Source organism: Hemiscyllium ocellatum, chromosome 32 (genome assembly GCF_020745735.1).
Source record: "Hemiscyllium ocellatum isolate sHemOce1 chromosome 32, sHemOce1.pat.X.cur, whole genome shotgun sequence".
Classification (NCBI taxonomy): Eukaryota; Metazoa; Chordata; class Chondrichthyes; order Orectolobiformes; family Hemiscylliidae; genus Hemiscyllium; species Hemiscyllium ocellatum.
In genome coordinates this window covers 18,364,141-18,390,819 of record NC_083432.1, presented here as the reverse complement: position 1 = coordinate 18,390,819, position 26,679 = coordinate 18,364,141, and the positions used below count along the sequence as shown (strand labels likewise).

General features: G+C 42.8%; 1 protein-coding gene across 1 annotated transcript in view; it reads left to right on the top strand.

Annotated features, from left to right (window-relative positions):
* The window catches only part of LOC132830713 (integrin alpha-8-like), a 158,805-nt gene that overhangs the window by 101,622 nt on the left and 30,504 nt on the right, over positions 1–26,679 (top strand). The window contains exons 18-24 of the mRNA XM_060848536.1: positions 5,180–5,317; positions 6,885–6,952; positions 8,935–9,082; positions 16,476–16,568; positions 17,927–18,003; positions 22,107–22,187; positions 23,685–23,790. Of these exons, the coding sequence (XP_060704519.1) occupies positions 5,180–5,317; positions 6,885–6,952; positions 8,935–9,082; positions 16,476–16,568; positions 17,927–18,003; positions 22,107–22,187; positions 23,685–23,790 (711 nt within the window). The remainder of the gene's footprint in view (positions 1–5,179; positions 5,318–6,884; positions 6,953–8,934; positions 9,083–16,475; positions 16,569–17,926; positions 18,004–22,106; positions 22,188–23,684; positions 23,791–26,679) is intronic.

Below are 26,679 nucleotides of genomic sequence, written 5' to 3'. Positions count from 1 at the left end.
GGGATTATCAAGCACTAGGAAGGAAATTGAAGAACAGGTCCTCAAGAGTCATAATCTCTGGATTACTGCCCAAGCTGTGTGCTAATTGGCATAGGGATAAGAAAATTAGGGATGTAAACACATGGCTAAGAGATTGGTGTGGGAAAGACGGATTCCATTTCATGGGACATTGGCATCAGTTTTGGAACTGGGGGGGGATCTGTACTGGTGGGAAGGTCTCCACCTGAACCATCTGGAACCAGTGTTCAAGAGAAAAGGATAAATAGGGTAGTCATTAGGACTTTAAACTTGTGAGTCGGGGGGAAGGGAAAGAGAAAGCGACAGGGAGATGGAGTCAGGTAGAAAGATAAGCGGCAAGTTAACATGTGTGCAGGGTTTAAGTTCAAGGCAGATGGGAATGAAGCAAAAAGGAAGGATAACTTCGGACATATTAGGACAGATGTTAGAAATCATGAGGATAAGAAAATTAGTATTAAGTCACTTTACCTGAATGCTTGTAGTATTAGTTACAAAGTGGATGAATTAACGGCACAAATCATCGTGAGTGATTTTGATGTGGTAGGCATCACAGAGACATGGTTGCAGGGGGTTCAGGACTGGCAGTTAAACATCCAAGGATTTACAACTTATCGAAAAGACAGGGAGGTGGGCAGAGGGGGTGGGTTGCCTTGATGGTTAAGAATGAAATTAAATCTATGGCATTGAATGACATAAGGTCAGATGATGTGGAGTCTGTGTGGGTGGAGTTGAGGAACCACGAATGCAAAGAAAACCATAATGGGAGTTACGTACAGACCTCCCAGTAGTGGTCAAGATGTACTGGGAAATAGATAGGACATGTCAGAAAGACAAGGTCACGGTGATCATGGGGACTTCAATATGCAGGTGAACTGGGTGAATAATGTTGTCGGTGAATCCAAAGAAAAAGAATTCATGGAATGCTAATAGGATGGCTTTTTGGAACAGCTTATGATGGAGCCCACAAGGGAGCAGGCTATTCTGGACTTAGTGCTCTCTAATGAGCCAGACTTTATAAAAGATCTTAAAATAAGGGAACACTTAGGAGGTGGCAATCATAATGTGGTAGAGTTCAGTCCGCAGTTTGAAAGAGAGAAGGCAAAGTCGGATGTAATGGTTAAATAAAGGTAATTACAGGGGCATGAGAGAGAAATTGACGAAAATCGACTGGAAGCAAAACCTAGTGGGCAAGACTGCAGAGCCACAATAGCAGGAGATTCTGGGTGTAATTGAGGCCACAGACAGGGATTCATCCCAAAGAAAAGAAAAATTATCCGGGGGCGATTAGACAGCTATGGCTGACAAGGATGTCAGGAAATGTGTCAAACAGAAAAAGAGAGCCTATAATGTGGCCAAGAGCACTGGGAAATCAGAAGATTGGGAAGGCTACAAAAACAAACAGAGGATGACAAAGAGAGAAATAAGGAAGGAGAGGATCAAATATGAAGGTAAGCTAGCCAGTAATATTAGAAATGATAGTAAAAGTTTCTTTCAATACATAAGAAACAATCGTGATGCAAAAGTAGACATTGGACCACTCCAAATAGATGTAGGAAGGCTAGTGCTGGGAGATAAGGGACATGAGTAATATCACAAAAATTAAGGAGAGTTAGGGGACAGAGTTGAGTATGGTAGCCATTACAAAAGAGAATGTGCTAGAAAAGCTAAAACGTCTAAAAATTCATAAATCGCCTGGACCTGATGGATTACATCCTAGAGTTCTGAGGGAGGTGGTTGAGGAAATAGTGGAAGTGTCGGTTGTGATCTTTCAAAAGTCACTGGAGTCAGGGAAAGTCCCAGATGATTGGAAGATCGCTGTTGTAATCCACTTGTTCAAGAAAGGATCAAGACAAAAGATGGAAATTTATAGGCTGATTAGCCTAACCGCGGTTGTTGGTAAAATTCTAGAATCCATCGTTAAGGATGAGATTTCTAAATACATGGAAGTGCAGGGTCAGATTAGGACAAGTCAGCATGGAGTTAGTAAGGGGAGGTTGTGCTTGACAAACCTGTTAGAATTCTCTGAAGGTGTAACAAGTAGGTTAGACCAGGGAAACCCAGTGAATGCTATCTACTTAGACTTCCAAAAGGCCTTTGATAAGGTGGCTCATGGGATGCTGCTGAGTAAGGTGAGGGCCCATGGTGTTTGAGGTGAGCTACTGGTATGGATTGAGGATTAGCTATCTGACAGAAGGCAGAGAGTTGGGATAAAAGGTTCTTTTTTTGGAATGGCAGCTAGTGATAAGTGACATCCCGCAGGGTGCAGTGTTGGGGCTACAGCTGTTCACTTTATATATAAATGATGTGTATAAAGGGACTGGGGGCATTCTGGTGAAGTTTGCTGATGAGATGAAGTTAGGTGACAGGCAGATAGTACTGAAGGGGTGGGAAGGCTGCAGAAAGATTTAGACATTTTAGGAGAGTGGTCCAGGATATGGCTGATGAAATTCAACATGAGCAAATGCGATGTCTTGCACTTTGGAAAAAACAATACAGGCAAGGACTATTTTCTAAATGGTGAAAAAATTCATAAGGCCAAAGTACAAATGGATCTGGGAGTGCTGGTCCAGGATTCTCTAAAGGTTAATTGCACGTTGAGCCCATGATTAAGAAAGCGAATGTAATGTTGTCATTTATCTCAAGAAGGTTGGACTATGAAAGCAATGATGTGCTACTGAGACTTTATAGTGCTGTAAATGGGCCCCATTTAGAATACTGTGTCCAATTTTGGGCCCCACACCTCAGGAAGGACATACTGACACTGGAGTGTGTCCAGCGGGGATTCACACGGATGATCCCTGGAATAGTAGGCCTACCATACAATGAACAGCTGAGGATCCTGGGATTGTATTCATTAGAGTTTAGATGGTTGAGGGGAGATGTAATAGAAACTTACAAGATAATGCATGGCTTAGAAAGGGTGGATGCTGGGAAGTTGTTTCTGTTAGGCAGGGAGACTATAACCTATGACACAGCCTTACAATTAGTGGGGGTCAATTTAGAATGGAAATGAGGAGACAGTTCTTCAGTCAGAGAATGGTGGGCCTGTGGAATTCATTGCCACTGAGCGTAGTGGAGGTTGGGAGGTTAAATGACTTCAAGGCAGAGATTGATAAATTCTTGATCTCGCAAGGAATTAAGGGCTACAGGTAGAGTGCAGATAAGTGGAGTTGAAATGCCCGTCAGCCATGATTAAATGGCAGAGTAGACTTGATGGGCCAAATGGCCTTATTTCCACTCCTGTGTCTTATTGTCTTATGGATACATCTCCTTGCATCCACCACACAAGGAACATAGAACAAAAACATAGAGCAGTACAGAATATTACTGGCCCTTCAGTCCTCAATGTTGTGCCGACCTTTGAACCTACTCTGAGATCAAATTAACCTACATAACCTACATTTTACTATCTTCCATAATCCTATCCAAGAGTCACTTAAATGTCCCTAATGTATCTGAGTCTACTATCACTGATGGCAGTGCATTTCACGCACCCAGCACTCTCTGTGTAAAGAACCGACCTCTGACATCTCCCCATAACCTTCCCCCAAATCACCTTTAAAATTTGCCTCCTTGTGATAGACATTTCCACCCTGGGAAAAAGTCTCTGGCTATCCACTCTATCTCTGCCTCTCAACATATTGTACACCTGTATCAAGTCACTTCTCATCCTTCTTTGCTGCAATCAGAAAATCCCGAGCTCCCTCAACCTTGCTTCATAAGACATGTCCTCCAGTCCATGCAGCATCCTGGTAAGTCTCCTCTGTACCCTCACTAAAGCTTGCACGACCTACCTATAATTGGACAACCAGATCTGAACACAGTATTCCAAGTTTGGTCTAACCAGGGCTTTATAGAGCTGCAGCATAACATCATGTCTCTTAAACTTGATCCCCCTGCTAATGAAAGCCAACACACCATATGCTTTCTTAACAACCCTATCAACCCGGGTGACAAATTTGGGGGATCTATGGATGTATACCCCAAAATCCTTCTGTTCCTCCACACTACCAAGAATCCTGCCTTTAATCCTGTAATCTGCCTTCAAACTTGACCTTCCAAAATAAATCAGTTTACACTTTTCCATGTTGAACTCAATCTGCCACTGCTCGGCCCAATTCTGTATCATGTCAATGTCCCATTGCAATCTACAACAGCTCTCCACACTATTCATCACTCCACCAACCTTCCTATCATCTACAAACTTACTAACTCACCTTTCCACTTCCTCATCCAAGTTATTTTTAAAATTCATGAAGAGCAGAGGTCCCAGAACAGATCCCAGTGAAACACCACTGGTCACCAAGCTCCAGGCTGAATATTTTCCATCAACGGCCACCCTCTGTCTTCTATGGGCCAGCTAATTCTGTATCCAGACAGTCAAATTTCCCTGTATCCCATGCCTCATTACTTTCTGAATGAGTCTACCATGGGGAACCTTATCAAGTGCCTTGCTAAAATCCATTTACACCACATCCACTGCTCTATCTTCATTAATGTGTTTTGTCACATCCTCAAATAACTCGATAAGACTTGTGAGGCATGACTTACCCTCACAAAGCCATGCTAATTATCTCTAATCAAACTATGATTTTCCTAATAATTGTAAATCCTATCTTTCAGAATCCTCTCCAATAATTTGCCCACCCTCGAGTCGGGATCTTGCAGTTTGGGGGAATTGTCCTGTGTCACAAATAGCACGGTGCTGTAAATTGGAGGGTTGATTTGTCCAAAAACCTCTAGGAATTAGAGATCAGTTTCCTGGACTACCAAAGACATAGAACCATAGAACTAATACAACCCAGCTTGTCCATGCCGACCATCTCTGACCTTTTCAGTTTATGCGTGCTGAAACGTACTGTTGGAGATGATCAAAGGTAGTTTGACTGGAAGATGGAGTTTGAGTTCATGTGATGAAATGTGCAGGTTATGTTACAATGCTAAAACCTGCTCAACTGCCCCTCAAGATGTTACTGTGAATCCGTCAGTTCAAGAATGATCATTTTGTTCCCTCATGAATCTCCAAGGCACCATTAATCTGATTATCTGCTGGAGACTGGGACTTCGAAGGGGACGCTCAGAGGGAGGTTGGGACTGGGCTGTCATAACACCATGAATTCCTGGGCCAGATAAGTGAATTTATTATCATTGTCTTTCACAGCAAGAAACGGAGTTTAAAGACAAGCTGAGTCCAATTGTTGTGACTGTGAACTGCAGTCTGTCTGAGGAGCAACAGCTGGATTCTGGCAAACTGAAGCCAGTGCTGAGTCCCCGCAGTCAAACCTGGGTAACTAAAAAGGTAAAGTGGCAGAACGTAATTGTTGCAGAACTTACTGGAGGGTAGGGTGACCAGACATCCTGATTTTTCAGTAAACATCGAAGCGATCTCCTTGTTCAAAAAGCCCACATTTCACCATTCATTAACTATGAACTGAGCCTGAGGAATCTGTGAAATTTTCCTTCCTCCTCTACAACATTTTCTTAGCCCTATGGACTGCACGCAGCAGATATTTTCTAATCAACCTGTTCAGAGATATTATTACGCACCTCAGGCGCAGGTGGGACTTGAATGCAGGCCTCCTAACTCAAAGGTAGGGAACACTACCACTGTACCACAAGCACCACTATGTGCAGACTTCTGTTCCTGCCTCTTGACATCTCCCAGGGAATTTTCACTATGTTTTTTTTTGCCAACGGTGGCTCAAGTTTTGATGATGACTTTGAAAATGGTCCAAGGAATGGCATTGCCAATTCTGGCTGGACCTATTTCAGGAGATCCTATCACTCATCTCCCACCTTCAGCTGCCCCTCCTACAAACTCCTGCCATTGGTTACCCACCATCTCATGCATTATTGAACCACCTTCCTTACCAAGGCTTTTCAGTGTGTCTCAGTTTTGACTTATTGAAAACCTGGTTCATTCTAACAGAAGAATACATTTGGTCTCTTACCAGCAACTTACAACAATGCATCTTATCACTCAATGAATAAATACATTGCTCACTAAGAAACTAGGTCCAAGAATATCCATGTTTTTCCCACCCCACCATCACGTTCGAGTCAGCTGATGCCCTGAGGGCCAGTTGCTGATTCAAGATGAGAAAGCCAAGACTGCAATCTGAGAGGACCCTTTTAGGAAAATGTAAGCTTTTGGGGATTGAGTCCCCTGCTCCATCATTTATTACAATATTTGCTGGCCCTCTTCCTGGATCTCTTGATTGTCTGTCAGGTCAAAAATCCAACTATCACAGCATTCAATAAATTAATCTTCCAGAATCCTTTTGCCCATTTGGATAGTCCAGTCTAAATGTAGATTTAAGGACCCCCATGAATATCAGAACTCCTTTATTCTATTCTCCAAGCATTTCTTGCTTCATGCTTTATTTAATTGTACAACTACTTTTAAGAAGCACTGTAAATGATTCTCACCAACAGTTTCTGACCCTTGGTTTCACTAACCTTCAGTAAATTTACTACTTGGCTTTCTGGTGCAAAGTCATTTCTTATGACTGTCCTTATGTAATCCTTTTACAGCTTCTCTTTTGCTATTCTGGTTGTCTCTTGGAAGTGTTATACACTAAGATATTTGTTTCCCAGTCTTGAACAACTTATAACTGTATCTTTGTAGTAGTTATCATAGCTATTTTGCCACTGGTTAAATCTGCTTTGCTATACATGCATCAATCAATCTCATAATGAGCTTATCATTTTTTATATTTATTGTTCTTTGCACGGATGATTAAACCTTGTCTCCATCCACTGTACTTTTTTTTTTTGCCACTTTGCCTCACAATTCTAATCATAAAAGTCAAAAATCAGGAAAGGAAATGAAAATTGACCATAATAGTTCCCTCTCACTGTTATAGACTCGCATTCTTCTGGACTGTGGAGATGATGGAATATGCATCCCAGATCTCAAATTAAATGCAACAGTGTAAGTATGTTTCATGTTTCGGTTTGATTAGATTAGATGACTTAGTGTGGAAACAGGCCCTTCGGCCCAACAAGTCCACACCGACCCGCCGAAGCGCAACCCACCCATACCCCTACATTTACCCCTTGCCTAACACTACAGGCAATTTAGCATGGCCAATTCACCTAACCCGCACATCTTTGGACTGTGGGAGGAAACCGGAGCACCCAGAGGAAACCCACGCAGACACGGGGAGAACGTGCAAACTCCACACAGTCAGTCGCCTGAGGTGGGAAATGAACCCGGGTCTCTGGCGCTGTGAGGCAGGCAGTGCTAACCACTGTGCCACCGTGCCGCCCATCCTTACTGAGAATATTCATAAATAATCTCCTTCCCTAAAGAAATAAATAATTACTGACCAGAAACGTCTGTCTTGTAAAGGAATCTTTGATCAAACTTTTATGAATGGAGTTGAGGCTTACAGTGTATAATAAGGATCATGTGGGAAGATTTTAATTATAGAATGAGCAAAATTTCTTTGTGGTCTTCTATAATCATTGTTTTGAAAGGGACTTGAATGTGTTTCTGAAGAAATGCAATGTGCTTACGTATAAACAGGCCGTGCTTTTAAAGTAAACAAATATGAAACATATTGTGAGCATTTTCATTGTGCCATGTCCAGTGGCTTGTCCCTTCAGTTGAGTAGGTCTTATGCTCTGTACATTCCTCCCCAACACTCTTTCTGCTTCCCTACCTCCCCTTACTCCTTTATGACAGTGCTGAACCTGAAATAACTCCACAGAGGCCCGTATCCTGTCACCAAATCACCTTTCATTTACGTGTGAGAGACCTTGACACTGATCCAGTTCCCTCAGAGTGAACAGGATGTCTAAAACTTCTGTTTTTATCTGTCAGCCAGGGCTCCCTGATTGAACCAGATTAACAGCCCCAATCAGAGAACTCACATTCTGTAGGTCCACCTGGCTGACTTTGTTGCAATTTGTTGGAAGGTCAATGTGGACCTGATGGGGCAAATGACCTGCTTCCACACTGTAGGAATTCTATGATTCTTCATTGATTCTATCTCTGTCCAATGACAGAACAGCCTCCTGGTCTGGTAAGACTATGGCTACCTTAGGGTGGCGCAGTAGTTAGCGATGTTGCCTCACCACCAGGGACCCAGGTTTGATTCCACCATCAGACCACTGTCTGTTTGGAGTTTGCACATTCTCCCCGTGTATGTGTGGGTTTCCTTTGGGGGATCCAATTTCCTCCCACAGTCCAAAGATGTGCAGTTTGGGTGGATTGGCCATGCTAAATTGCCCATAGTGTCCAGGGATTTGCAGGTTAGGTGGGTTAGCCAGCATAAAGTCAGAGTAACAGGGTTGGGGGATGGGTCTGGGTAGTGATGCTCTTTGGAGGGTCTATGCAGACTTGATGGGCTGAATGGTCAGAATCTGCACTGGAAGGAATCTATGACTTAGCTCTTTCATTTTAATTTTCTCTGACTTGTGTGCATCTCAGAGTCATGTTACATCCTGCAGTGGGTATAGAGTTAAATGGCCTGCTCATTGGTCTCTCCCAGAGCCCTGGATTAGCACACCAAGGAGCCTAAATGATTTGATCTATCTTACCCTTTCGGCCTGTCAGAAATGGTCCACTCCAGTGCAAATAGTTAAGATGGCTCAGATAGTCTGGATCTACATGTGGTGTGGTTCTGCATTACATACAGAAAGGTCATTGCAGCTGACATAATTCTTCTCTGTGCCATGTGACCTGATCTCAGCCAGGGTGGCATTGATGGCACTGTCATTGGTCATAGCAACACTTGATTGGAGGAGCTGCAAAGCCCAGCAAGCATTTCTGTTTCTGATCTGCTATCTGTTGCCTCCTGTTAGGAAGGAGGCATGAGTGAACAGGATTGAACTTGAGATTTTTATGTTTCTCGTGGATGAGGGAACCAGTGTCACCCATAACACAGTTTCTTTTCCCAATGATTTCAGAGATAAGACCCACTTGATTGCTGGAGACTCAAATCCACTCACTGTGACTATCACTGCAGTCAATAATGGAGAAGGAGCCTATGAAACAGAACTTCACATTCCCATCCTTCCACAAGTAGACTTCAACAAAGTTGTGCAGGACAGTAAGGTATGACTAGTTTTATTGATTGATATCTATATTGTGCAGGGTAAATTCACGAACCTTCAGTTAATTAAACTACATGAAATCCTTGCAGGATCAATGTTGTGAAATGGTTGTCAAACATCATCCTTTTCTGTTCATTGGCATTGAATGAGGTACATTAAAGGTTGCATTGATTTAAAGTGAGAGGACCGAATCTGCACCATATTCTTCAATGATTAAGATTAATTTCTATTCACTTCTGTTTGAGGTCACACAATCCAATTGCCTTTAATAAACACCACGTGAGACAAATCAGAGGTTTATAACAGTCTTCTTGCTTTGTAAAATGTATTTTAGGATGCTTTGTGATTTTTCTGGGGGATTGGAATTCTACCCATAAACTTTGCTATCGCTCTCTCCTTCATCAAGTTAGAATTCCTGCAGCAAGGAAACAGGCCCTTCTGCCCAACAAGTTCACATCACCCCTCTGAAGATCACCCACCCAGACCCATTACCCCACATTTCCCCTGACTAATGCACCAACCCCACACATCCCTGAACAATTTAGCGTGGCCAATTCACCTGACCCACACACCTTTGGACTGTGGGAGGAAACCAGAGCACCCAGAGGAAACCCACACAGACACGGGGAGAACATGCAAACTCCACCCAGTCAGTCGCCTGAGGCGGGAATTGAACCCAGGTCTCAGACGCTGTGAGGCAGCAGTGCTAACCACTGTGCCACCGTGCCGCCCACAATTGAACCCAGGATCCTGGTGCTGTGAGGTAGCAATACTAACCACTGAGCCACTGTGCTACCCATTCTGTTCACTCTGTTGTGAAGTTGTACCTCACTCTATGACCATACTTTTGGTCGCCTGTCCTGATATTCTTTCTGTGGTTCAGTGTAATTTTTGCTTTCTGCTTCAGTGCCTGTAAACTGCTATAGGTCATTTTATTATGTTAAAGCTGCTTTTTAAATGCAAGCAGCTGCTGCTATTTTATGAAAATTGCATTTGGTATTTATTGCAATCAGATGCAAGGTGGGATATCCATTTTCAACTATGACAGGCCGTTGAACATTCTGAAGATCTTTGCAAGGTTTGTGAAGGTTTGTGAAGATCACTAATGCCTCTGCTATCTCTTCACCTATCTCTCTTAGAACTCTGGGTTGTAGTCCATCTGATCCAGATGATTTATCCACCTTCAGGCCATCAGTTTTTCTAGCACCTTCTCCTTGGCGATGTGTAGGAAACACAAAGCTACAGCAATCATGGGGGATTTCAATATGCAGGTGGACTGGAAAAATCAGCTTGGTGGCTCTGCCCCCTCACTCTCTTGAGTTTTTGGGATATTATCCCTGTCTTTCACCATGAAGACTGACACAAAGTAATTATTCAGTTCCTCAGCCATTTCCTTGTTCCCCCCTACTATCTCTCCAGCATTATTTTCCATCAGCCTAGTGTCCACCTTTGCCTCTCTTTTGCCATTCCTATATCTAAAGAAACTCTTACAGTCTTCCTGTACATTACTTACCCTCACATTTAATCCTCTTCCTCCTTACTTTTTTTTGTTGTCCTCAGTTGGTCTTGTTAGCTTCTCGATCCTCTGGTTTCCCACTCCCCTTCGCCACATTATATGCTTTCTCTTTTGCTTTCATGCTATCCTAGTCAGCCATGTTGCCTCATCCTCCCCATACCATGCTTCTTTTTCCTCAAGTTGAATCTCTGCTGTGTTTCCTGAATTACTCCCAGAAACTCCTACCATTGCTATTCCACTGTTTTTATGTTAGACTCCTCTCCAAGTGAATTCTACCCAGCTCCTCCCTAGTGCCTCTGTAGTTGCCTTTATTCAGCTGTAATACCATTCCCTTTGATTCTATCTTCTCCCTCTCAAATTGCAGAGTAAATTCAGTCATATTGTGATCACTGCCTCATAAGGGCTCCTTCACCATAAGGAACCTTATCAAGTCTGCCTCATTGCACAACACAAAATCCAGTATTGCCTGTTCCCTAGTGGGCTCCACCAGAAACTACTCCAAAAAGCCATCTTGTGGAACATTCCACAAATTCCTTTTCCGCATTCCAATACCAAGCTGATTTTCCCAGTCTACCTGCATATTGAAATCCCTCATGATCACTTTGCCTTTCCTACACGTTTCTTCTATCTCCTGGTGTATCTTGCGCCCTAGCTCCTGACCACTGTTGGAAGCCTGTACATAACTCCAAATATTGTTTTTTTCACCTTTGCTAACCTAATCTAGTCCCATTTTCCAGCACTTGGCTGGTATCCCTCCAAAGCCTCCCTATTCATGTATCCATCCAGATACTGTAAATACTGTAATTGTACTAGCCTCCACTACTTCCTCTGGCAGCTCATTCCATATACGCACCACCCTCTGTGTGACAAAGTTGCCCCTTAGGTCCCTTTTAAATCTTTCCCCTCTCTCCCTAAATCTATGTCCTCTAGTTCTGGACTCCTCCACCCTAGGGAAAAGATCTTGTCTATTTACTCTATCTCATCATTTTGGGTGGCATGGTGGCACAATGGTTAGCACTGCTGCCTTACAGTGCCAGAGGCCTGGGTTCAATTCCCGACTCAGGTGGCTGACTGTGTGGAGTTTGCACAATCTCCCCGTGTCTGCGTGGGTTTCCTCCGGGTGCTCCGGTTTCCTCCCACAGTCCAAAAACGTGCAGGTTAGGTGAATTGACCATGCTAAATTGCCCGTAGTGTTAGGTGTGGGGGAATGGGTCTGGGTGGGTGCGCTTTGGTAGTTGTTGTGGACTTGTTGGGCCGAAGGGCCTGTTTCCACACTGTATGTAATCTAATCTAATCTAAGCCTCTATAGGGTCACCTCTTAGCCTATTCAACATCTCCCTAAAACGCAAACCCTCCAATCCTGACAACATCCTTGTAAGCCTTTTCTGAACCCTTTCAAGTTTCACAACATCCTTCCTGTAACAGGGAGATCAGAATTGTACACAATATTCCAAAAACAGCCAAACCAATGTCCTGTACAGCCGCAACATGACCTCCCAACCAATAAAGGAAAGCATACCAAATACCTTCTTCACTATCCTATCTACCTGCAACTCCACTTTTCAAGGAGCTATGAACCTGCATTCAAGGTCTCTTTGTTCAGCAACACTCCCCAAGACCTTGGTTGGATCGCATATTGAATTTACTAGAGTCACAATCAAGCACACATAACTGATACTGCCAAAATTACACGTAAAAACATGTTTAACGGCAGAATATGTTGAACAAAATATTATAATTTGACCAGGAATGATGTAAGGACCCACTTATTTCTTTTCTTCTTTCTGCATATTTCTGATTATTCTAACTAGTGTTTCAAAAGGACATAGACAAGTTGGTGAAGTGGATGGATAGGTGTAGAGAAGTATGAGGTGATGCACTTTGATAGAAAATCATTAAAAGAGAATATAAATAAAATGAATACAATTCTAAAAAGGTTACAGGAACAGAGGGACCTATGTACAAATGTGAACAGGTCATGGAAGATGGCGACAGCAGTAAATAAAGCAAACAGTATCTTGGGCTTTATCAATGCGGGTGTATAGTACAAGACCAAGGAGATAGTGCTGAATTTGTATAAGACACTTATTGGAATCAACTGGAGTATTGTGTACATTTATAGGAACAACTGGGAGGATGAAATATAGGAATATAGATAATACACTAAGAGGCAGCTCACCACCACCTTCTCAAGGCCAGCTAGAAATGGACAAGACATTTTGGCCCAGCCAGTGACATTCACATCCTACAAGTGAATAAAAAAATAAAATAAACAAGGAAGGAGGGAAGGAGTGAAAAGAAGGAGTGAACACATTGGAAAGAGTGCAGAATAGAATTACCAGAATTCTCAGAATCAGGACAGGAAATGATATCATTCAACACAACAAACCAAGATACTTAAATAGCAAGTGGGACAGAGCACCAATGCTTCACCAGAGGCTCATTAATGGTGTTACCTAGCATAGTGCTGAAACATCTCAAAACAAACCCACCAGCTCAGTGAGCAAACCAACAACCTGGTCCACAACCTGAGCTACAAATCTTCTCAAAAGTCTCCACAACCAGAATGGGATATATTCCAGAGTACTGGGTTCTGCAGGTAACATAGGTTGGAGAACACCTCAAAGACATTTGACCCCCATCATTTGCTTTATCCTCATTTCCAACTTTACTCACTTTTGATCAAATGTATAACTTTTGTCATAGTTACATCAGCTTAATTTGTTAGGTTTGAATTCTTTCATTGTGTCCATATGTATTCTTTTCTTTTAAATGCTTTGCACGCTGACTCATTGTGTACCTGAGTACAATGTACAGACAGAGCAATCTTTCAAATTGCCCAAGTTTCCTCAAAACCAACTTTAGGAATTTCAAAAACATGGAACAATGTTCTTCAGTTCTTAAATTCTTAAATTAAACATGAAATAGAAATCTACTCCAGCGTCGTCGCCATTTTGCCATTGTGTATTGCACTGAGTAATATATGGTCAACCATTCTTCCTTTCCCGCTGCACCAACCAGTACCCTTCCACTGACACCCTCCTTCGACTGACTGAACTGGTCCTCACCCTAAACAACTTCTCTTTCCAATCCTCCCACTTCTTCCAAACTAAAGGAGTTGCCATGGGCACCCTCATGGGCCCCAGCAATGCCTGTCTCTTCATAGGATATGTGGAACAGTCCATCTTCCGCAACTACACTGGCACCACCCCCCACCTTTTCCTCCGATACATCGATGACTGTATTGGCGCTGCCTCGTGCTCCCACGAGGAGGTTGAACAGTTCATCAACTTTACCAACACCTTCCATCCCGACCTCAAATTCACCCGGACTGTCTCAGACTCCTCCCTCCCCTTCCTAGACCTTTCCATTTCTATCTCAGGCGACCGAATCAACACAGACATCTACTATAAACCGACTGACTCCCACAGCTATCTGGACTACACCTCCTCCCACCCTGCCCCCTGTAAAAACACCATCCCATATTCCCAATTCCTTCGTCTCCGCCGCATTTGCTCCCAGGAGGACCAGTTCCAATCCATACAGCCCAGATGGCCTCCTTCTTCAAAGACCGCAGATTCCCCCCAAACGTGATCGACGATGCCCTCCTCCACATCTCCTCCACTTCCCGCTCCTCCACCCTTGAGCTCCGCCCCTCCAACCACCACCAGGAGAGAACCCCACTGGTTCTCACCTACCACCCCACCAACCTCCGTATACAGCGTATCATCCGCCGTCATTTCCGCCACCTCCAAACGGACCCCACCACCAGGGATATATTTCCCTCCCCTCCCCTATCAACGTTCCGCAAAGACCACTCCCTTCGTGACTCCCTCGTCAGGTCCACACCCCCCACCAACCCAACCTCCACTCCCGGCACCTTCCCCTGCAACCGCAGGAAATGTAAAACTTGCGCCCACACCTCCTCCCTTATCTCTCTCCAAGGCCCCAAGGGATCCTTCCATATCCACCACAAATTCACCTGCACCTCCACACACATCATCTATTGCATCCGCTGCACCCGATGTGGCCTCCTCTATATTGGGGAGACAGGCCGCCTACTTGCGGAACGCTTCAGGGAACACCTCTGGGACGCCCGGACCAACCAACCCAACCACCCCGTGGCTCAACACTTTAACTCTCCTTCCCACTCCACCAAAGACATGCAGGTCCTTGGACTCCTCCATCGCCAGAACATAACAACACGACGGTTGGAGGAAGAGCGCCTCATCTTCCGCCTGGGAACCCTCCAACCACAAGGGATGAACTCAGATTTCTCCAGTTTCCTCATTTCCCCTCCCCCCACCTTGTCTCAGTCGATTCCCTCGAACTCAGCACCGCCCTCCTAACCTGCAATTTTCTTCCTGACCTCTCCGCACCCACCCCACTCCGGCCTATCACCCTCACCTTGACCTCCTTCCACCTATCACATCTCCATCGCCCCTCCCCCAAGTTCCTCCTCCTTACCTTTTATCTTAGCCTGCTGGACACACTTTCCTCATTCCTGATGAAGGGCTTGTGCCCGAAACATCGAATTTCCTGTTCCTTGGATGCTACCTGACCTGCTGCGCTTTAACCAGCAACACATTTTCAGCTCTGATCTACAGCATCTGCAGGCCTCACTTTTTACTCTATGGTCAACCACAAACTACTATCACTGAAGTAAACTTATTGACACCTCACCATTTGGGAAAGCAAGATAACACAATCTTTCAATACGCTACATGTGCTATCGAGCTACTCCTGTTCAAATCAAAGTAAAAGTATCAGAAAATAGAAGCAGCAACCAACCTCTGATGGTTTTGGGTCTGTTGACCTTCCTGTCAGCAATTTTAAAAACATGGAGTCCTTGGGAACTAGTTGTGCCCTTAATGAGATTATCTTCCTGCTTGCAGAGGGAAGCCACTCTACTCAAAAGTCCTTATCATGTGAAAGTGGCCAGCTCATGTCCTCAGAGCACCGCCAGCTCACTCACTGCTGCTGCTGCTACTTTGGAGTTAATGTGGCAGAGAGATTTGTTTTCAAGTTAAAGTAAAAGTTAGACTCTCCTTTGGCCTGGCCCTGATTGTGCTGACCTCAGGGTCCTCTACTAATCCTCTATTAATGTGTAACTTGTTTATTTAACCCATAGTTCCTTCCCACTACACATTACTTTCCAGTAATTGTGGATGAATTGAGGGTAGCATGGTGGCTCAGTGGTAAGCACTGTTGCCTCACAGTGCCAGGGGCCCAGGTTCAATTTACTCTCAGGTGATTGGGTGGAGTTTGCACATTCTCCCTGTGTCTGCGTGGGTTTCTTCCATGTGCTCTGGTTTCCTCTCACAGTTCAAAGATGTGCAGGTTAGGTAAATTGACTATGCTAAATTGCCCATAGTTCCCAGGGTTGTGTGGGTTGGGTGGATTAGCCATGGGGAATAAAGGGTTACAGGAATAGATTAAGAGAAATGGGTGTGGTGGGATCCTCTTCAGAGGGTCAGTATGGACTCAATGTGCTAAATGGCCTGCTTCCGCACTGTAGGAATTCTATGATTTGAAAGGCCCCTATCATTAGGTTAGTTTAAATCCTGCTGGAAAATACGTTTGATCTATACAAAACACAATGTTAAAGTGACCTCTTTTACACAACACTCAGGACAACTTGAAAATCAGTTCAGGGTACCCTTACTATGGGATATAACTATACAAGGTTCCAAGTTTGATCCACCTTTTCTTTAATCTCAGCCAAGGGATGGTGCTATTCTTGGGCTCACCCTTTTGGAATCTCAAAGTTATGATCGTACAATTCCTGTACAATACAATTTTGGACTGTTTTTTTCTTTGATGTTGACAGGTTATATTTCTTGCTGTTTTCATAAGTTTGTACATGTTCTTCTTTAAGGGCACTACGAAGCTGAGCTGTAACGTGCAGGCGGAGAATGCCACAAAAACTTTGATCTGTGACCTCGGTAATCCTATGAAAAGTGGTGCACAGGTGAGATCCAAAGAATATTTAAATGATGGTATTTACAGATCACAGTGGAACAAAGTACTGCGCAAACTGAAGGGTGAATTCAAGAGACGATGTATAATATAGCAATATCGTAATATATGGATGTATAATTTACCCAATATTTACCCTAATTGTTTTTCCTTTGCTTTTTCTGGGGTTGGGTTCCACAGGAGAATCATTGAATCCCTACTGTGTGGAAACAGACCATTTGGCCCAACAAGTCCATACCAACTTTCCAAAGAGTAACCCACCCAGACCCATACTCCTACCCTACTGCTTTTCATTTCCCCTGCCTAATGCCCCTAACCTATAAAGCCTTGAAGACTATTGGCAATTTAACATGGCCAATTCACCTAATCTGCACATCTTTGTGATGTGGAAGGAAACCAGAGCACCCAGAGGAGACCCACAGAGACACAGGGAGAATATGCAAACTCCACACAGACGGTCACACAAGGCTGGAACTGAACCTGGGTCCCTGGTGCTAACCACTGAGCCATTATGCTGCCATAGTACTGGCATCCTCCCGCCTATATCTGGCATGACAGCTAAGAGACTGTGGGAGTTTCAGATCAGAAGTGGCGAGGGGAAAGGGATGTACATCACAGCAGGTGACTGATGCTCACACATGCTGTTTCTAAGACAATTCATTAGATATCAATTGGACTACAGCTCTTCAATAAAGTAGCCCGCTGGCATCTTTTCAAGGTCAACTATGGCTGAGCAATGCATGCCAATGGCATCCACATCTCAAGAATAAGCTGAATAAAACCCCAGGGATTGATTCTTGTCACTTGCTTCTCCTGATTGGAACAGGGACATTTCCACCCAACCCACAAAGCACTCTCTCAGAGGAAACCAGGGTCTGACCCAAGACCTTCCTGAACTATGTTACTCATGAGGCAGTGTGCTTGACAATGAATCATCCACCTCATGATTGGCTGCTTACTGAGGTTTGACAGGAAGTATACATTTTAATCAACCTTTTCGGTACATCTTCTGAAGGTCAGTTTATTCTTGTGTGAGAATGCTACAGATTATGCTCATCAGGTGCACGTTAGACATTAATCCCACATGTCCTCATGACCTCACTGTTAACCAGCTCACCTCATGCTTCATATTGTAATGACAAATCAACTGCTCAAAGGGCCAGAATGCAGGCTGTAGAAAATAAATTCTGGCTTGTTACTTGAATATATTAATCCAGACTTGGAATATTTGCTTTGTTGTGTATTGATTAGTAATTGCTGCTTGATTTTTTGATAAGTACACAGCTAGTCACTTTACTGCACCAATGATGAAGACAATGGAAAAGCTTTGTTTAATTTGCTTCTCCTTAGATATCGGCAAGGTTCCATTTCATGGTTCACAACTTGGACCAGGTGGAGAACATCACGCTCAGCATGCAGATTAAAAGGTAAATATTACAGAGCCTTACAGTGAATGGGCTAAAACATGCAACTCTGATTAAAGCCCCATGACAAATATCTATGAAAGCCACAAAGCAGCCCACGCTGGCCAATCTTTATAAAAGTGTTCTCCAGGCAAGAAAATAATGTCTCGGGAAAGCTTGGCCACTGGTGAGAAGGTGGTGCATCCAACCATGCAGTAAGTGAGTGCGGCACAGTGGTTAACACTGCTGCCTCACATTATCAGGGACCCAGGTTCTATTCCAGCCTCAGGTGGCTATCTGTGTGGAGTTTGCAAGTTCTCCCAGTGTCTGCATGGGTTCCTCTGGGTACTCCAATTTCCTCCCACAGTCCAAAGATATGCAGGCTAGGTGGATCAGCCATGTGAAATAGAGGGTTACAGGGATAGCGAAGGGGGAGAGGGTCTGGGTAGAAATGCTTGTCAGAGCAGCGGTATGGACAAGATGGGCTGAATAGCCTGCTTCCAAACTGTAGGGATTCAATGATTCTAAATAACTCTTCACAGATAGGGAAAGATTTGTCATGCCTTCTGTTGTCTTGTGATAGAACAGGAGGCAGTTGTAGATGGGGTTGCTGAAGATAGGACTGGTCAGAAATACGTCCTGTAAGTGTGAAGAGGATATCCTATATGTGAGAAGTTGGACAATATTTGATGAGGTCAAAACTTCTCAGATTGACGGTACATTTGTACAGCCCAGTCAGTCCTTTGCAAGGATTGATGGGAGGCTTCACCTTGAACAAAGTCACCTCATTGATTACAATAACATGCAATGGCTTGGTGTCTGTGGTCAATGAATTGACGATGCATACTCTGGACACAAAGAAAGATGTCCATAAGCATCTGGAATCTTGGTGGCATTGGTTTCCGCTGTTTTGATGTTTAAATCTGAGACCAAGTCCAGGGGATCTCCCAGTGTCCAGAAACAACAATGTCTTTAAACAGGATAATCCTCACAGACAACAAACCGGAAAGGAAGATGCTCTTTTTTAAATATAACATTTTACAGGGAGTGAATTAAATAATTGGGTATGCCCACAATCAAAGTAGAAGTTGAAATACTACAAACAAATTCTTTAGCTGTATAAAAAAAACCTTAAATGTCTAATTTTTAATTATTGGAGAAATTTGATATTTCACAAATATAAAATAAAATTGCAGGGCCAGTGATGCTGATAAGTAGCAATTATGAAACTATAAAATTTTCCATAAGATGTCAGTTATTCAAAGGTTTCTTCTGTGTAACTAACAGTGTAAATTTTTCATCAGTTCAGTGATTTCTAATTGATTGAAAAGTGGATGAGCCTCAACATTAATCGCTGACAGGAACTCCTGAATTTCCTCTTTTCACCGTGAATGTGTGAATTTCAGGAGTTGCTCTGTTTCAGTGAAAGATTGATAGCGAGTGTTGATGTTTTTTTTCTCTCTACTCACTGCCAGAAAGTCTGAATGTATTTGTATATAGAGAGAAAGCTGACGCCATAGTTTGAGATGATGCCACAGAATTGAAGCATATAGGTGAGGATGAGGGTGAAGACAAACTGATAATACTTGGCTAGGTCAATGTGAAATGAGGAGAAACCAGACCTAGTTAGCTACAGAATAGGGAATGGAGGTGAAACATTAAATAATGATGGAGTGATCTTCTATGTTGAAGCATAAAAGAGGACAAAATGGAATAATGCCCCACATTGGAGAGATTTAATCTGGGAAAAGATTGCCACTGATTTGGGAGGTGAAAGTTCTTCTAAGATCTTTGATTGGACCATGAGCTCAGAATGAGACTTAACTGTCAGACGTCAGAAAGTGTTAAGAGTGTTTATTTGTGGATTGATTACAAGTTTGAAAGATATGGGTAACTTCCTGGGGTGAGGAATGGGTGAGATGAGGATGTAAGAGGCTGGTTGCCATTGCATATCTGTAGTGATTAGAATCAGGGCCAAGTGGATCTCATTGACTGTGAGATTCTTGATCGTGGCTGTTAACCCTGGGCTAATCAGGGAGCCCTGGCTGACTGATATAAACAGGAGATTCAGAAGATCTCCTCAGTCTGGCTTTGAGTTGGCTGGTCTCAGCCCATGTACAATACACGTCTAAATAAAGGGTGATTTAGTGATGGGATACTGGCCTCTGTGCAGTTATTTGAATATCTTAATTTTGAAAACCTTGTTGGCCAGGTTTTTCAAAGAGATGAATCCTGTGGGATTTTGTGCAGATTTGAAGCTAGATATGAAATTGTATTCTGATAGTGAGCTGTCATTAACGGTTTTGGGAAGGAGTTTGCCTCAGAGGCCTAGCATCAGAGAAGTAGCACAAGATCATTCTGGGCTTGTTGAACATCATCATCTTCATCAATGATTTTGGGGTGGGGGGGGGGGGGGGGAAATCAGGTTGCAGGCAGATGCAGATCCAATAGGAGAACATTTTTAAAAAGGTATAAATGATATACTTAACTCAGATAGGAGACAATTCCAAGGAAATGTGTTATAGAATCCTTACAGAGTAGAAGCAGGCCACTTAGCCCATCTGAAGAACATCCCACTCTACCTTATCCTTGTAACCCTGCATTTTCCATAGCCAATCCACTAGTCTGCACATCCTTGAATACTCTGGGCAATCCACCTAACCTGCACATCTTTGGACTGTGGAGGGAAACCAGAGCACCCAGAGGAAACCCATGCAGACACAGAAAGAATGTACAAACTCCACACAGGCACTCACCTGAAGCTGGAATCAAACCTGGGTCCCTGGTGCTATGAGGCAGCAGTAATAACCACTGAGTTACCATACCACCCTCAATTTGTCTACAATTACTGGCAAATAATGTATAGTGGGTCAAATAAACAAGTTACAAAGAATATCAAGCCAGGCTTGATATTCAAAATTGCTAAAAGGAGGAATATCCTGGATGTTGGAATGCATGAGTCTTTCCAGGTCTATGACTAATGCTGAAAATGTGTTGCTGGTTAAAGCACAGCAGGTTAGGCAGCATCCAAGGAATAGGAAAATCGACATTTCGGGCATTTTACCCTATGATTAATGCTACCAGGCTGCCATAAAACTAAAAAAGGGTGTATGGATCTACCTCTGAGACAAGTAAATACGAAAGCAGAAATTTTATCCTTTGTCTGTGATAGGTTTTGTTCAGGTCATGTTTAAATTACTGAGGTGGAAATTGGGCCTAGGGCCTCATTGACATTTAACATATGAGCTCCTTTAACCTCCTGTCAGCCTTCCATAGGAAGTTCGTGTATTGAGTCTAATGAATATCATGCCATTTACCTCAATCTCAGTGACCTGAAGATAAATCTCAGGAACTGAGGTTAGAGTGCCCAACAGTGGTGAAATAGAGAGTGGAGGTAGAGAGAACACAAATATCATTGAGTCTGAGGGAGATTCCTCACACTGCTACCTCCTTTAGAACATATTTTCCTTAATTTTAGTGGGAAAAACATATTTTTCATGAGCTGTTTTCTAAAACTTCTGAGCAGATTAGACTCATCTTGTAAGGGATTAGGCTGGCTCAGAGAAGGGTATGGCTCATGATTTTTATAATTGAAAATAAAAATTAATTAATTACACAATATGCACACTCAATGATCAGAATAATTACAAGTATAATAGTGTATGAGCTAAAACAGAAAAGTTGAGATACAAAATATGCATCTCATTGATGTTCTGACACAAAAACATATTGGACCCAAATACAATCAAATCATTCCTAAATATTGCAGTCCATTATGTATCATGCATTAATGAAGAAGGATACCTTGATTAATCCCATGGGGGGAAACCTCTAGTTCTATGAAAGACTGTGGCTTCACTCTTACTGAGAACGCTGCCTCATCACATCCAACAGCTCTCTTCATTATACCATCACATTGAAATAGCTATTCAATGTCTATCTCATAATGTCATCAGTCCCATTTCACCTCCACTTCTATCTGCATTGATTTTCATTCATGTAGTCATGAGAAAATGTAAAAGATTATGATTTATTGTCAAGGTTCAGATAATGGAACAAATTATTTCTTGGAACATTGGCTCCTTACTCTTATCATTCAGTAACTTGATATCAATTTAATTTTCCAGTAAAAACATACAAAATTCCAGCAGTGAGGAGATCTATTTGACGTTCCCTGTTCAAGTTGTGACCCAGATTTATCTAACAGGGTAAGAATCAGTCTTGTTATCTTTTCAAATTTATTTTTATTGTCTTTAATGTGTGGTATTGTGAACTGTAGGAGTAATCCTGCCTTCCCATGTTCCTGGCAGGATTAACCCATCTCTGATATAACTCTACCTCTGACATGCACTCACTGAAAATGTGGCTTACCCACAGTATAATATGCATTCACCGAACTGCCTTGTACATAATGACCCACTGACTCTTTCTCAAGACTGTGGACATAAGAGAAGTAATTATTTGCACTGCTTGTTGGGCTTAAAAGCCAAAGATGTGGAGCCAGCATCAAACAAATAGCCTTCACCTTACCACACAAAGAAAACCATCTGTACCTATGCAGGGAAGCATGAGATATGCTTTGCCAGCACAGGATAGAGCAGTGATAATAATTTTAGATTAATTTCTATATTGTGAATGTTGCTGGCAAGGCTGGTATTTATGACCTATTTCTAATTTTCCTCAAAGAAAATTGATATGGGCCTTCTCCCTAAAATGCTACAGTTCATGTGGTGAAAGTATTCCTGCAGCGCTGTTAGGAGTTCCAGAATTTTCGTTCAGCAACAATGAACAGGACAAAGTGTGACTTGCAGGAAAGCTTCACCATCCAATATCACTGATGTGAACAGATGCCCAGCTTAGAGTCATAGAGTCATACAGTACTAAAACAGACCCTTCCATCCAACCAGTCCATGCTGACCACATTCCCAAACTAATCAAATCCCACCTCTCTGCATTTGGCCCATATCCCTCCAAGTCTTTCCTATTCATGTACTTATCCAAACACTTTTTAAACATATAACTGTACCTGTATCTACCATTTTCTCCAGCAGTTCATTCCACACACAAACAAGATTCTGCGTAAAACGGTGCCCCTTGTGTATTTTTTAAACCTTTCTCCTCCTACCTTTTAAATATATTCCCTTGTTTTGAACTCCCCCATCTCCAGGGAAACGCTCCTTGACTTGGTTCTTTGGTGTTCTTCACTGATTTAAAAATACTCTCACAACTCCGTCTGTCTAGAGCTACAGTGATTGCTCTACCAGTCTGCAAAATCGGAGAATGACATCTCCAGGCAATTGAATCACAAGTCAGCACATATAAGACCGTTTTTCACTGTTTGAACACTGGGTATCACCTAAACGGTACACAAAAAGGAAAATCAAGCAGATGGTGTTGCATTGCGGAACTGACTTGCTTTCTATTCGTTGAAAGATTGTCGCTGTTATTAAAATGCAATGCAACACCCCGCTCCCAACATGTCAATCTATTAATGTGAGCTATAATCTCTATTCATGATAAACAGAGGAAAATGGCACATCGACCCCAGCATTTAGGAATCTCTCTTCAATCAAAGAAGTTGAACAATTAATCTGAGGCAAACCAGGGAATGGTTGCATGTTGTGAGAAAATTGATCAAAGGAACAAAATTATTTAAAATTAGAGATTTTGGAGTTTCTTCATAACTTGTTGTCTTTTAATATCAGGGCTTCACTACCTGAGAACATTGTCCTCCCCTATGTTGATCTCGAGTCACCTGCAGATCTAGAAGTGAAGAATGAGTCTCTGCCAATGATACAACACACCTATGAGGTAGGTACGGCACCTGCCAGATTTAAAGGTACTGCATTTTGATGGCTATCTGCTATGCCATCTTTTGCTTTTGATGTTGCCATTTTTATATGCATGCCTGCTGGTTGAGCAAATAATTTCATGTCTTGAGCAGTGTCCACATCTTGGGACAGAGAGGAGGCATTTACTACATCAATTTGATCTCATGCTGGCAGCTATTCTACTTTTTGATTCTTTCATAAGATGTGGGTGTCATTGGCTAAGCCAACATTTTTTTGTCCATCCTTAATTGCCTTTGATTTCAATGGCTTTCTGAGCCATCGAAGAGGGCATTTAAGAGTCAGTCACATTGCTATGGGTCTGGAATCACACATGCATCAGATCAGGTAATGCTAACAGATTTCTTTCTTTAAAGCCAACTAGATGGGTTTTTAACAAATCAGTGATAGTTTCTTGGTCAATATCACTGTAGAATAGAATACCATAGAATCCCTTCAGTGTGAAAACATGCCATTTGGCCCCACAAGTTCACACTGACCCTCTAAAGAGTAACACATCCCTTATCCTTTCACCCTGAATTTCCCAAGGTTAATGCACCTAACCCACACATCCCTGCACACTATGGCCAATTTAGCATGACCAAGCCACTGAATTTGCACACCTTTGGACTGTAGGAGGAAACTGGAGCACCCGGCGGAAACCCACACAGACACGGGGAATATGTGCAAACTCCACACAGGCAGTCTCCTGAGGATGGAATTGAACCCAGGTCCTGATGAAGGGCTTTTGCCAGAAACATCAATTTTCCTGCTCCTCGGATGCTGCCTGAAATGCTGTGCTTTTCCAGCACCACTCTAATCTAGAATCTGGTTTCCAGCATCCTTGTTTTACCCTGATGCTGTAAGGCAGCACTGCTAACCACTGAGCCACTGTGCCACAATATTAATTAGGTTAACTTTCAAATCCAGATTTATGAACATAAATTCCACCAGCTTCACGGTGAGATTTGAGCCTTTATCACAGATCATTGAATCTTTGCATCAATAACATTTGCCAATCTTCACCATGTCTCCCAGTTGTGAAATTTTGGCTACAATGATGCTCAATGAATAAGTTCACCTAATAGAGTGACAACTACCCATATAATAAGGTTTCTGTGGAATACAGAGCAGAGAATTAGATCTTTTGACAGGTTAGTCAGTAACAGTGTTTCTAATCCACATTAATCTTATTGTATTCCAACTGCCAATGTTCGGAATCTCTCACCTAATTAATCCTTCTTTACATTTTACAGTTACCAGGCTCTTTGAGTATAATGAACACCAGAATTGAGACCAGCAATGTCCCCACTATACATCAACACTGGGAGATATGCACCCACTATGTGGGGATGTGTACGATATGTCCCAAGGTGCCCCCTCCCGCCCCCCCCCGTTGCCTACCCACCCACCTCCAATTTCAGCCCGTAACTCAGACAGACCCACTTATGCAAAAACATAATTAAGGGTTAATTGAGCTTGTTAATGGCCTCTCAGATTAATAAAAGCTCGACTGACTTAGAAACATTGATACAAAGCAAATAGGAGCAGACGTAGGCCATTCAGCCCTTTGAGTCCGCTCTGCTATTCATTATGATCATGACAGATCACCCAGCTCAGTAACCAGTTCCTGTTTCCTCCCCATAGTCTCTAATCACTTTACCCCAAAGAACCATGCCTAACTCCTTCTTGAAAACATTCAGTGTTATAGTTTCACTTTCTGCGGCAGAGAATTCCACATTTCATTCACTGTCTAGAAATTTCTCTTCTTCTCCTCTTCCTTGACTCATTTAATATCCTGCCCATGCCAAAATATAGCTAATGTGGACAGTCAGACAGGAATGGGCAAGCTATTTTTAAATACCTACATGACTAAATTTGGGAAGAATATAAGGGGGAAGTTTATTCCGGGATGCCCTAAGTATATCAGGGCACCAGATGCCACCCACATAGAATTCAGCAATACCTGCCCAGCAGAACCTGCCTCCATCTCTTCACCCAACTCTCTCTCTCTCGGAGTCTCCACCACCATGAAATACAGAGCTTGCCTTCACAGGTCAGCCATGATTTTTTTTGGATGCCTTTCTGAAGATTCCTAGTGCCCACAACTAAGTTCTGGCACTGCCAGCAGTAATGGGGGTTGCTGACCATTCAGATTGACTAGCATCACCCAAGGGTAGGCCTTGCCCCTGAGTAATGGGTGGATTTAGCCCACTGTTAGTGGGTTATGACTGAGGAGAGGGCTTCGGAGTTAGTCAGCTTCAAACCAATTTTCCACCTGTAAATGTCTTTTCATGGTCACCGAACAGTTGTCAGCCTGACCCCTTGACCACATTTCCCCACCTAACACGAGGCTCATTATTGTCAAACTATTGATTGGACTAAGGTCACAGAGGTGAAAGTCAGGATTGCAGATGCTGGAGATTAGAGTCGAGAGTGTGGTGCTGGAAAAGCACAGCAGGTCAGGCAGCATCCGAAGAGCAGGAGAATAGACGTTTCAGGCATAAGCCCTTCATCAGGAGCCCTGATGGAAGTGCAAGATGGGAATCGAACCAAATGACTTATATTACTAATAAAGTCTACAGAGTCATGACTTCACTCAGAGTGTGGTTAAAATGTAAAACACAGTACTACAGAAAGTCATTGAGGTGAATAGAATAATTCCAAAAGAAAACTAGAAGAAAATAAAATTCCGTGAGGCTGAACTGAGTTGATGGACTCAGGTGAGATTAATGTGGATTGGAATGACTAGTTGGGTTCAATGATCTGTTTCTGTGTCATATGTTCAAGGTGAACCAATGTACATCAGCTATCCTTTGTGGGTGCTTTTATCCAGTTAACAACATGACAGCAACAATACCATATATAGTTT